This window comes from Sinocyclocheilus anshuiensis, unplaced genomic scaffold (assembly GCF_001515605.1).
Source record: "Sinocyclocheilus anshuiensis isolate Anshui unplaced genomic scaffold, SAMN03320099.WGS_v1.1 scaffold1112, whole genome shotgun sequence".
Lineage (NCBI taxonomy): Eukaryota > Metazoa > Chordata > Actinopteri > Cypriniformes > Cyprinidae > Sinocyclocheilus > Sinocyclocheilus anshuiensis.
In genome coordinates, this window is record NW_015552609.1 from 88865 (window position 1) to 101400 (window position 12536).

General features: G+C 35.4%; 1 protein-coding gene across 3 annotated transcripts in view; it reads left to right on the forward strand.

Annotated features, from left to right (window-relative positions):
- LOC107665902 (latent-transforming growth factor beta-binding protein 3-like) overlaps nt 1-11505 on the forward strand; it is a 56986-nt gene extending 45481 nt beyond the window's left edge. For 2 of the 3 annotated variants that reach the window (XM_016456965.1, XM_016456966.1), the window contains exons 17-30: nt 802-924; nt 1082-1204; nt 2439-2558; nt 2644-2772; nt 2881-3051; nt 3143-3226; nt 3306-3434; nt 4405-4542; nt 8889-9029; nt 9285-9443; nt 9719-9880; nt 10560-10649; nt 10719-10850; nt 10988-11505. In XM_016456965.1, the coding sequence (XP_016312451.1) occupies nt 802-924; nt 1082-1204; nt 2439-2558; nt 2644-2772; nt 2881-3051; nt 3143-3226; nt 3306-3434; nt 4405-4542; nt 8889-9029; nt 9285-9443; nt 9719-9880; nt 10560-10649; nt 10719-10850; nt 10988-11139 (1853 nt within the window). In that variant the 3' untranslated portion in view covers nt 11140-11505. The remainder of the gene's footprint in view (nt 1-801; nt 925-1081; nt 1205-2438; nt 2559-2643; nt 2773-2880; nt 3052-3142; nt 3227-3305; nt 3435-4404; nt 4543-8888; nt 9030-9284; nt 9444-9718; nt 9881-10559; nt 10650-10718; nt 10851-10987) is intronic. The other variant, XM_016456967.1, reaches the window with a different exon arrangement.
- Nucleotides 11506-12536: the final 1031 nt, after the last annotated feature.

Below are 12536 nucleotides of genomic sequence, written 5' to 3' on the forward strand. Positions count from 1 at the left end.
TGTGGAAAATAATGTGTTTTTTTAACCTTAAACCGCATAAACACATTTCATTACACCAAATACACAAAATAATGTTCTTTTTAGCAACGTCATATGACCCCTTTAAAAAAAAACATGTACACTACTATTCAGTATTTTTTTTAAAGAAATTCTCTTCTTTTTTTTTCAGCAAGGGCACAATAAATGGATCAAAATGACAGTAAAAACATTTATAATGTTAAATAATATTTCTATTTCAAATAAACACTGTTCTTTCTATTAATTAAGGAATCCTGGAGGAAAATGTATAACAGTTTCCACAAAAATATTAAGTAACAGTTTTCATCATTGATAATAATAATAAGAAGAAATTTTCATTGAGCATCAAATCAGCAAATCAGAATGATTTCTGAAGGATTTGTGACACTGAAACCTGAATAAATTCAGCTTTGCCATTACAGGAATAAATTAGATTTTAAACTATATTAAAATAGAAAAGAGTTTTTCTCTTTGTAATAATACTGGAATAATATTTCACAATATTACTTTTTAGTGTATTTTTGATCAAATAAATGCAGCCTTGCTGAACATAAAAGACTTCTTTAAAAAACATTAACAGTCATACAAACTGATTTTTACACACCAGATGTGATGCGATGTGATGCAGCGCTTTGCTCCTCATCCAGAGTGTGACCCCCTTAAGTCATCCACTAGACATGTTTATGCAGACTGTAGGAAAGGTGATGAATGTGGGGTGTTTTTGACAAATAAAGTTGACAATTGCATAATCTTACAAGAGATGTCTGTCTCTCTCTCTATCAGATGTCAATGAGTGTCAGAAGCGTGGTGTGTGTCTGAACGGCCGTTGTGAGAACTTGGCAGGATCTTATCGATGTCTGTGTAATGAAGGCTTCCTGCCTGAGGCTGACAGCAAAGGCTGCAGAGGTCAGTGGCACACAGCCAACAAAACTGAACAACATGCTGTTAAATGGAAGCTTCCTGCATAAGTTCTTTCTAAAGAAAATAAATACACATTTACATAAACAGAATTGAGCGTGTGTGTGTGTTCTTGAAGTTTATGTGTCTGTTTGTCTCTCCACAGACATCAATGAGTGTCAGGATAACCGTCTGTGTGCTAATGGTCACTGCATTAACACTGAGGGATCATTCCGCTGCCAGTGTTACCCTGGTTACCAGCCTACACAAGAGGGAAGCCACTGTGAAGGTCAGCTAGTAATCACTAATCCAACGCTGCAAGTCTCATAAGCGTAATACTGCACATAATACTGAAATATCTGTATACTACAGTACGAATTGTTTAAAGACTGTTATACACTACACAAATTTTGCCTTGATTTTTGCACTCTGGGTGATTCAACTCTAGTCTGCAGATTTTGAGTAGTTCGAGTTTTCACAGAAAACCACGTAGTGTATGATTCCATCCAGTTGGAGGATATGAAGCATGTTTGATATTTTGAGCTGATTGTAGAAGACATATTGTTTTCATTTGTCGTACATCTCCTAGGCATGTGTTTTCGCTTGAGTTTGTTGTGTTCAGAGCGACTTGAAAGTCTGAAAGTCTGTGATCTGGTAGTGTGATCCTCAGTCGTTTAGTTTATAATGCCCAGTTTTTCTCTGTTACCATTTACAAAGTCGGCCATTGTATGATGCCTAGTGTTTTAAAATCTCTCTAGCTTTTAAAGGTTGTATAGTGTATTGTATATATGTATAATTTAAAAGTTGTGTAGTGTAATACAGTACTGACCAATCAGCATTCAGGACCAGAAATATCCTTCTTTATACCATACATTTACAGTAGTTAAGCAATTATTTAGTCTAAAATATGCAATAAAGCTAATAATAATCCCCTAATGTAAAAAGTTTTTTTTTTAAAGAAGTATCTTATGCTCACCATGCTGCATTTATTTAAACAAGTGAAACAGTACATTTTGGAAGTATTATTACAATTTAAAATAAAAATTTTCTGTTTTAATTTATTTTAAAATACAATTTATTCCTATAATGGAAAAGCTAAATTTTCAGCAGCCATTACTCCGGTTTTTAGTGTCACATGATTCTTCAGAAATCAGTCTGAAATGCTAATTTTGGTGCTTTAATTATTTATTTCTTTTTAATTAAAAATAATAATTTATTATTATCAATGTTGAAAAACAGTTGTGCTGTTAAAACATTTTGTGGAAACAGCGATACATATGTTTCAGGATTCTTTGATGAAAGTTCAAAGCCAATGCATTTATTTGAAATAGATAACTTTAACATTATAAATGTCTTTGTCACTTTTGATCAATTTAATGCATCCTCGCTCAATAATCTGATTGATTTTGTTGGAGAACTTACAGAACTTTTTGAATGATAGAGTATATCTTTTGTAACCCTTCTAATACAGCTGAAACGATTCACTAACACTCACTCAGTAAGAAAGTTTTTGATCTCTTTAGATATTAACGAGTGTGAGCGTGCTTCCAATTGTCAGCGAGGACGCTGTATCAATACGATGGGCTCTTACCGCTGTGAGTGCCAGAAAGGATACATGCTCGTCAGTGGGCGCCGTTGCCAGGGTATGGGATTTCACACTTTTACATCATCCAATTCCTCATCTTGGTCTTGGTCTTCTTGTTCACACTTTTACACTTTCTCTCTCAGATATAGATGAGTGCTCTGTGGAAAGGAGTCTGTGTCAGCCTCACGGTGTATGTGAAAACAGACAGGGTGGATATGTGTGCGTGTGCAATGATGGTTTCAAACTGTCTGAAGATAAACACAGCTGTGAAGGTGAGAGTTGGTTTAGTTAATAAGTATGTTTGATCACATGAATTTGCTTTGCCCTTTTTTTTTTTTTTTTCGAAGTTCGGTTTATTTGTTTCTGTTTTTTCTACATAGAGATTGAGATAGTTTGGAATGATAAGAAGGAGTGCTACCTAAATCTGGATGACACCGTCTTCTGTGATAGCGTCCTGGCAACCAACGTGACTAAGCAAGAGTGCTGCTGCTCGATCGGTGTGGGATGGGGAGATCACTGTGAGATCTACCCCTGTCCCGTCTATCACTCGGGTTAGATCACAGATGAATACATGTATTTATTAATGGATGAAAGGTAAATTAGTACATCAGTGTTTGATTGATGTTGTCTGTTTTTTTCCAGTGGAGTATCTCTCTCTGTGTCCAGTTGGCAGAGGATTTTACCATGAGGAAGGAAAGATGGAATATGGATTGCCTTTGCACAGAGGTATATGTGCATGCATATGTGTATTCACGCACACAAACACATAATAAATTAAATCCTCTCTTTCACACTCTCTTTGTAGATATTGATGAGTGTGTATTGTTCTCTAACGAGATCTGTAAGGAGGGACACTGTATGAACACACAGCCTGGCTTTGAATGCTACTGCCAACAGGGATTTTACTATGACAGCAATCTACTGGAATGTATTGGTAAAATCACACACAAATACACACATTTTACTGTCCATATAGACACTTACACAGACATATACACTACTGTTTAAAAGGTTTTTTTTTGTTTTGTTTAAAAAAAAAAAAGAATTGACAGTACAGACTTTTTCATTGTTACATTGTGTTTTAACTTTAATTTTTTTTTTTAAATCCTAAAAGAGATGGATCATGATTTTTACAAAAATATTAAGCAGCATAACTGTTTTCAACATTGATAATAATGAGAAATGTTTCTTGAGCACCAAATCAGCATATTAGAATGATTTCCGAAAGATTATGTGACACTGAAGACTGGAGGAATGGCTGCTGAAAATTCAGCTTTGGAATATATTGGAATACATTTTTAAATATATTCAAGTAGAAAAGAGTTATTTGAAACAAGTTATTTAAATTGTTATAATTTTTCACAATATTACTGTTTTATTGTATAAATGCTGCCTTAGTGCACAGAAGAGATTTATTTCAAAAATATTACCAGCCCCAAACTTTGGAACAGTAGTCTATAAAGGCACAATATTTTGTACAAGTCCATGATTTGTTTACAAATACAATAAAGGAATAAATGTTTGGTCATTTATTAAATAATAATTGTAAATCTTACGTGTAGCGATTTTTGTCATGCTTTGTAATGGGCTACATAGTTTAGAATTTTGCATTGGTTCAAATAGTTGTTGTTATATTCGATTATTTTTAAAGCACACCAAAAATAAGAATAAAAGCAATTTTCATAAAACCAGTGTGATACTGATATTGCAAATCAAAGTTTTTCTGTGCTGTTGTACTGCCGGCTAGTGGCAGAAAGAAGGATTTTTTTGTGTCATCCAGTAGGGATCAGTAGAAACACTCTTGGACACACCAACACATCAGTAAACCTTACATCTTTCATATTTATCAAACCCAAAAGCATTGTAAAATTCCTTAACATTATTCTCTCTCTCTCCCCCTGTAGATGTGGATGAATGTCATGACGAGTCCCTGTGTACTAATGGACATTGTGTGAACACTCGTGGCTCATTTTACTGCACCTGCAACCCACCCTGGGTCCCTGATGCCTCACACAAGAAGTGTGGCTTTCCCACAGTTATAGGTATGTGTTTCTAATAGGGCTGGTAATTTAACGCATTAATTAGATTAATTACGGTGAAAAATAACGTTCAAATTATTAAAGGGGTCATATGATGCTGCTAAAAAGAACATTATTTTGTGTATTTGGTGTAATGAAATATGTTTATGCGGTTTAAGGTTCAAAAAGGAAAAATTGAAATCGCATCATATGACCCCTTTAACGCATTTAATGCACTTGGCCCGCCCCAGACCTATGTGGGTGATCTGACATTTCATACAGTTGATTGATGACAAATATGAGGCAGGGCAACAACTCACTGCATGATGAAGCCTAGAGAACGCAGAATGTCCCTAAAATTCAAGATATGGAGCAAAAAAGTTCATATTTACATCATATAGTTAAGCAATATCACACGAGCAATAAGTGCAATATCACACGAGTGCAAATGTGATACTGATCTTATACAACAGTTCAGAAAGAAAAAAGTTAATATTGTGTTATTTTAGACACAATGATGTCTGTTTTGCTCAATTTTGCCAACGAAAATATAAAGACGAAGCAAAACTGTTCGTCTCCGAGCAACACACAGCGGCATTTTATTTCTTAATGCACGTTTTGAATGAACTGGGTGAACCATTTGGTGCGTTGAACCATTGGCCATAGGCACATTAAATTTGAAGCGGCGCTACTCAGAGCGATCGGTGTATGACATCAAAGGACCACGAGAGTGATTCAAAAGCGTAATGAGCCGTCTGCTCTCTATAGCTCTCGCAGTACTTTGATGTCCCACACCGATCGGTCTGATGGTGATGATCTGCTTCTAGTCGAACAAGCCTAATGATTCAATGGACCATTCATAAAGAACCATTTACTTCACTCCTGAATGAATCAGCCATTTGAACGAATCAAATGAATGAATAAATGACTCGATGACTTAATCATTAAGACATTTACCACCTACTGGCAGTTTTAGTTTATTATTTAGAGTATCATTTCATTAAAGAAATAATAATAAAAATAATTTCATATTTCCATAGTAATAATAATAATAATAATAAAATTGATCAAATAAATTATTAAAGGTATAGTTCACCCAACCAAAAATGACAATTGTGTCATCATTTACTCACCCTCATGGTCCAAAAGAGTATATGTAAGAAATTTTATCAAACAAAATATTTCTTGCAGAAGCTACTTTTTGTAATGTCTGTTTGATGCTTTACACAACAATGACTTTAAATTATCTTTTGGGAGTAATTTCTCAGCCAAATTTGATGTGTGATTAATTAGATTAATTAATTGCCACATCATGTAATTAATTAGGTTAAAACTTTTAATCACTTACCAGCCCTAGTTTCTAATCAAGTGTGTCACACTTGGTAGTTAAGCCACCTTATTAAAAAGCTTCTGCCCCGTGTGAGGCTCGAACTCACGACCTTCAGATTATGAGACTGACGCGCTGCCTACTGCTCCAATGAGGTGGTGGCTCAAATGCACACAGAACTGTTCTTCTCAAGTGGTTCAGAAAGGTTTCGATCATCCATCATCAGTGCCGGTCCTAAACCTCTAGGGGCCCTAAGCAAAACTTTGTCGGGGGCCCCTGTCAGTGCATACATAAAAACCCCAAAATGACCCCCAACCCCTTGAATCTATTCTTTCAGAGCAGTTTCACTGTCAACAAACAACAGTAAGTTGAAACAGTCAGTAAGTAATACGATAAAAAAAAATGCAATTGAAAAAAGATAAAAATTTAATAAACAATTTAGCCTACCAAAAAATGATAACCTACTGTACAGTAATTGTAAGTAATCAAATGAAAATAAAAGCATAGTCTTCACCATATGAATTAAATATTCATTGGTTCTTATAAGTTACTAAAGTTATTCAGTGAAGAGCACTGAATGATTCTCTCGTTTTCTTTTGTTGTTGGATCAACATTAAATGACAGAGACAGCAGCAGGTTTATGCACAGATCTAATATACTGACAAGCGTTCAATCACTTTCCCAACTGTTTATATTCACTTAAGACATAAAACTCTGGACATATTTTTGTGCGTATTTGTCAGTTTAAGCACACATCCTTATCTGTGTTTTGCACCGTCTCTGAATGCATGCTCAGAAAGCCACCTGGGGAACAATGTCTTTAGCAGCTCAATGTGCTTTTAGGTCTTTTTTAGTATTGAGCACTGATTTGAATGTTACATAGGAAGTGTGACAGCGCACTAAAGAAAGGAGTGGAATGTGGCTTTTTTTTCCCATTTCCATTTAATCATTTAGCAGATGCTTTTATCCAAAGTGACTTACAAATGAGGAGAACAATAGAAGCAATCAGACCAACAAGAGAGCAATGGTATACAAGTGCTGTGACAAGTCTCAGTTAGTCTAGCACAGTACACATAGAAAGGTGTTTTTTTTATTTTAAATAAATTAGAGTGAACAGAATAGAACAGGGAAGTGCTAGTATTAATTGGTCAGGTGCTGACAAAAAATATGTCTTTAGACGTTTTTTTGGAAATATGGCTTAATGTATTAAGATGGCACTAATAAAAGCTCAAATTCAATATATAGTTTATTAATTGAATGTACTACAAGTCAAGCAGATGGCTATGAACACAGCACGCAAACTTTCATTTTCCTCCCATACAGCAAAACACTTAATGTGGCATAACGGACTAAGATGATAAAGACCAAATTCAGTATAAGTCTTATTGTTGACGCAAACTATATACAGATCAGCAGATAAGAAGAAATGCATTAAAGTGATATTAAAAGGACCAACTCCGTACAGGCAAGCAGACGAGCCCAGAACGCAATGCGTTAAATTGCACGTTAAACGTTTTCCTCCCATAGAAAATCATTATAAATCAAACACGTTAATGGCCGAAGACAGTGATATAAAAAGGCTGTAGACAGTTTATTCTATATGGGAAAACGCTTAACGTGAAACTTTGCGTGTTGTGTTTATTCTGGGCTCACCTGCTCGTCTGTATATATTAGTTATGTTTTAATAATGAGGAGCAGTATATTGAGTTTGGTCTTTATCATTCTTAAGTCTGTTATGCCACGTTTTGCGGTATGGGAGGAAAACACTATATACATATACATTATATTAATAAACTGTATATCAAATTTGATCTTTTAATAGCACTTAATCTCTTATAACATTAAGCCATATTAAGTGTTAATGGTTTTCTCTGGGAGGAAAACACTTAACGAGAGACTTTGCGCATTGCGTTCATATTCTGCTGTTCTGTGGCCACAGAATTGTGGGTCTTGTCTTTTTCTCCTAGATGTGACTTGCAGGACCCTGTACGTTATGGTACTAAATTAGTTTTAATTAGTTTTAACCACCACAGCGTCTTGTCTCCATTGGCATCATGCACGATTTGTGTCGATTGCAAGTGACGTCGCGGGTAGCGGAGAGTGCAGGTGGCGATTGTAATTTTGTTTCATTTTTCTTGTCTTCCCCACCTGGCCACTTGTGTAAAATGTTGAGAGATTCAATAAAAAAAAAAAAAAATTCAAAATAAAAAAAGATTGCAAGTGACGTCACTTTCGGAAGCGCAGGTGTCTGAGAATGCAAGTGCATGTCTGCAGCTAGACCCTATTGGAGCAAGGGGACGCCCTGGTGGTTCAGGGGCCCTACGCAACTCGCATACTTTGTCTATAGGGAGGACCAACGCTGTCCACCATCAATCAAAACAATTTGCCTACAGTATGTATTTATATATAAATGTTTATTTACAAATTAGTTAATATATTTTATACTTATATTTCATATTAAATATAATAAATATATATCAAATATAATAATTACAATATAACATTACCATTCAAACATTTAAGATCAGTGCAATTTTTAAAAGAACTTTCAGTGAGGATGTATTTTATATGAATAATTTTTTGTATTAAATATAATATATTTATAAACTACAGTATGATTTTAAGAAACTATTCAAAAAAGTGACAGAAGGGAATATTAATTTATAATGTTACAAAATATTTCTGTTTTAAATAAATCCTGTTCTTTTGAACTTTCTGTTTACCAAAGAATCCTGAAAAAAGTATTAGTTTCCACAAAAATGTTCAACAGCACAACTGTGTGAATAATACTAAGAAATATTTCTTGAGCATCAAATCAGCATATTAGAATGATTTCTGAAGGATCATGTGACACTGAAGACCCCAAACCTTTGAACGGTAGCCACTAGCCAATGTATTTTTTTAATTTATTTACTAAATGAAATATAAAAGTAATACAAATGATTGTGATTATTTAATTATTATAAACTCAAGTATCCTCGTGAGGAGTGTTAATTTCCCACCCTAACGTAACATTATGATGATGTAACATTTTTTGCTTCAGGTGTGGATGAATGTCAGGACCCTGCTAATTGCAAAAATGGCCACTGTGTAAACACCCAAGATTCCTATTATTGCATCTGCACTCCTCCCTGGATTCTGGCAACTGACCGTAACAGCTGTGTCACACCTGAGGAGCAGGCGGGTGAGTATAGTTGTATGGGAGCATCACAGTCATGATTAAAAAATGGCACGAGTTCTTAAAATGTAATGTACAGAAGGTGGTTTTATTATGGCACAAAATTCAACTGCTCTTCCTGGAATAGTAAATATGAAATAACTCCAGGCATTTATTGAAGTTCTCACCCAAGAATGTGTGCTTCTGATGTCTCTCTCTCCTTGTCTTCCTCCCTCCTGCTTTTTTCTCTCTATCTGTCCTTCTCTCTGTATATCTCTTTAGTAACGGGTGTGTCTGTGGTGCACCTTTCAGATGTGAATGAGTGTGAGGATCCCTCCTACTGTAGGAACGGGAGATGTGTCAACACTCCCGGCTCCTTTCACTGCATTTGCAAGCAGCCACACACCTTCAGTGCAGCCCTCAAGCAATGCGTCTATGATGGTGGGTATCACAAGTAATCAGCATGCAGACTGCAGTGATTGCTGGATTGTTTTTTTTTGTTTGTTTTTTTCCTTGATTGGCTTTCATGTGGCTTGGCAGTCTACAAGTTATTGCTTTGAGCCTCGTTTCACCACAAGACTGCTGAGCATGGACCATTAAAGATGTTTGTTAGCCTTGGAGTTGCCTTTGTTTCCACCTACTTTTCCATTTCTTTCTTCTTCTGTGAACCTTCTGTATTTTGTCCTCCATCATCTCCTCATCTCTGTCTCTCTCAGACCGCACTGCAGCACATAAGGACATATGTTTCCAGGAGGTTGATGAGGATCTTATGTGCACTATGCCGCAAAATGAGCTAACCGTGACGTACTCTGAGTGCTGCTGTCACTACGGTCGAGGCTGGGGACCAGAGTGTCGGACCTGTCCTAATAGAAATTCAGGTATTGCAACAAGGCTCTGCTTAGAAGTCTGCATTTATTTGATAAAAAATACAGTAAAAACAGTAATATTGTCAAATATTCTTACAATTTAAAATAACGTTTTTAAAATTGAATTTCTTTTAAAATGTGATTTATTCCTGTGATGGCGAAGCTGAATTTTCAGCATCATTACTCCAGTCTTCAGTGTCACATGATGCTTCAGAAATCATTCTAATGTGCTGGTTTGCTGCTCAACAAACATTTCTTATTATGTTTTCTTATCAATTTGAGAACAGTTCATATTTTGTGGAAACTGATACATTCTATTTTTCTTTAAGATTCTTTGATGAATAGAAAGTAAACAAACAGCATTTATTTGAAATACAAAGTCTTTACTGGTACTTTTGGTCAATTTAATGCGTCCTTGCTGAATAAAAGTATTAAATTCTTTAAAAAAAAAACGTACTTACTCAAACGTTTGCGTGAATGTAATAATCAGTAAAAACGTTTGTCAGTGTTGAATTTTCTTTTTTTACATTTGCATGTATTCAGGTGTAATATTTCCATTTAGCAGGCTACATCCATAAATTTATGTTTGGTAATTAGCAAGGCAGGTAGAAAAGTATGAAAGTGTGATGTACTGAGATGAAATGAAATATCAAACGCAACTTTCCTTTATTTAGTTTTGGTGTGTGTGCAGTGCTTTTTAACAGGTTGTGTCAGATGCATTTGGAGACTGAGTCTGATGGAGAGGGGGACTTCCTGGCAGCTTTTTCCAGTTACAACCCAGGTGAGCTTGCCAGAGCTAAATAGAAAGACTTAAAAATGGCTCAGTTTTACATGACTCTTTCGTGTTCAGAGGGAGACAGTTCAGAGGAAGACTCAGACGAGTGTAGCTGTGCTAATGGACGGTGCGTGCGCTCCTATCTGGGTACGATGTGTGAGTGCAATACTGGATTTGTACTGGACCACTCGCGAACACGTTGTATAGGTGAGTATGAATGCAGGTCATCAAACACACCCACACTTAATATTTCCTGAAATATGTTCCTTAAGTCGACATGTTTCATCATTTCTAAGTGTACGGACAGCCATATTTTGATGCTCCTTCTCTCTTTCTTCCTCTAGATATTGATGAGTGTGCGGGCCGAGGGACAGGGCAGAGCCCCTGCAAGAATGCACGCTGTATTAACACCCTTGGTTCATTCAAATGTCACTGTAAACTCGGATTTGTAGCGGCACGCCGACCAAACGTGTGTATACGCGCTAGGGCTCAGTAACAGCACTACGGCTGATCCACACAGTTTAACATTTCTACAGGCCACACTCTCTCTCTCATGTACATACAGAAATATTCATAGGCCACCACTAATACACATCATCGAATCTAGTATAACTGCAATTATGAATATTTACCCATAAACACACCCAAAAAAGCATTTCATGTTTCACATTCTCATTTCCTGTTAATCATTTTCTTATGTTGGGAATTAATCATTAACTTCTTTATGTATCTGTTTGCGCCCATTTGACAATGTGGGATTGTCATTGGATGAAATGTATCTTTTAACTTAAGTGGATTCATTTTTTTGTAATTATGTTGCTGCTTGGCACGTTTTATCATAGCTCACCATTTTGTTAAATATTGTGCTTTTTCTGTGTTTCTTATTTTTTTCTATCTTTTTTTTTTTTAATTTAAGTTTGCAAGACTTTAAAGTGTTTTTTATTGTTTCTGCCCTTTCAGACAGTTTGATACCAACGATCATTTGATTTTTGTGATATTCCTTTGTTTGTATTGATGTCTGCTTATTGTTCACTATTGGTAGTGTTTTGTTCTATTAATTTGCTTTGTACATTGTTTTCTTTATTTGATCATGCAACCGTTGTCATCTTTCTTTGGTTGCACTGAGCACATTATTGTTTTTATATGAAGTTAGTCATTGACAGATGGCAGTGATAATTTGGTTTTCTAAACCATTTAAATTGTGCAAAAATGTTCTTCTGAAACAGAATGAAAAAATTAAGTTTTCAGTTTCTTTATTACTTTTTGCTTTCTCGATGAGACAGAACTGTGAGGTTATTTTTCACAGAAAAAAATAGACCTAATAACTACACAAGTGCATTTACCAAAGAAATCAAGATAAATGAATAAACAAGAATAAAAAGTCAAACTCTCAATGCTGAGTGCAGCTGACTGTGATTTTCTGTGTATTTTGCCTTTTTATTTCATTAATTATGATTGGCTGTAGCAGGGTGTTTTGGTGTAGAAAACGGGGGCCAATTGTACTATGAAAATAGCACACAGATTCAATCTAGCGGCAGCTTCACAGTGAGGGAAACCTTGTTTGTCAGCTTGGTTATTTTTCTATAGACATTATCTCTAATTGAACACAAAATAATGGGTCTACTCTTAATCATATTAACCACTTGATCAAAAAAAAAAGTTCTAATTTTGCTTAAAGGGTTCACCCAAAAATGAAAATTAGCCCATAAATTACTCGCCCTCAAGTCATTCTAGGTGTATATGACTTTCTTCTTTCAGACGAATCCAGTCGGAGTTATATTAAAAATTGTCTTTGATCTTTCAAGCTGTTTAATGCCACTCAGTGAGTGTTGCATCCATCAGTCCAAAAGAAGTTAAATAAAAAGCACCGCTCCATAAAAAAAAAAAAAGGGT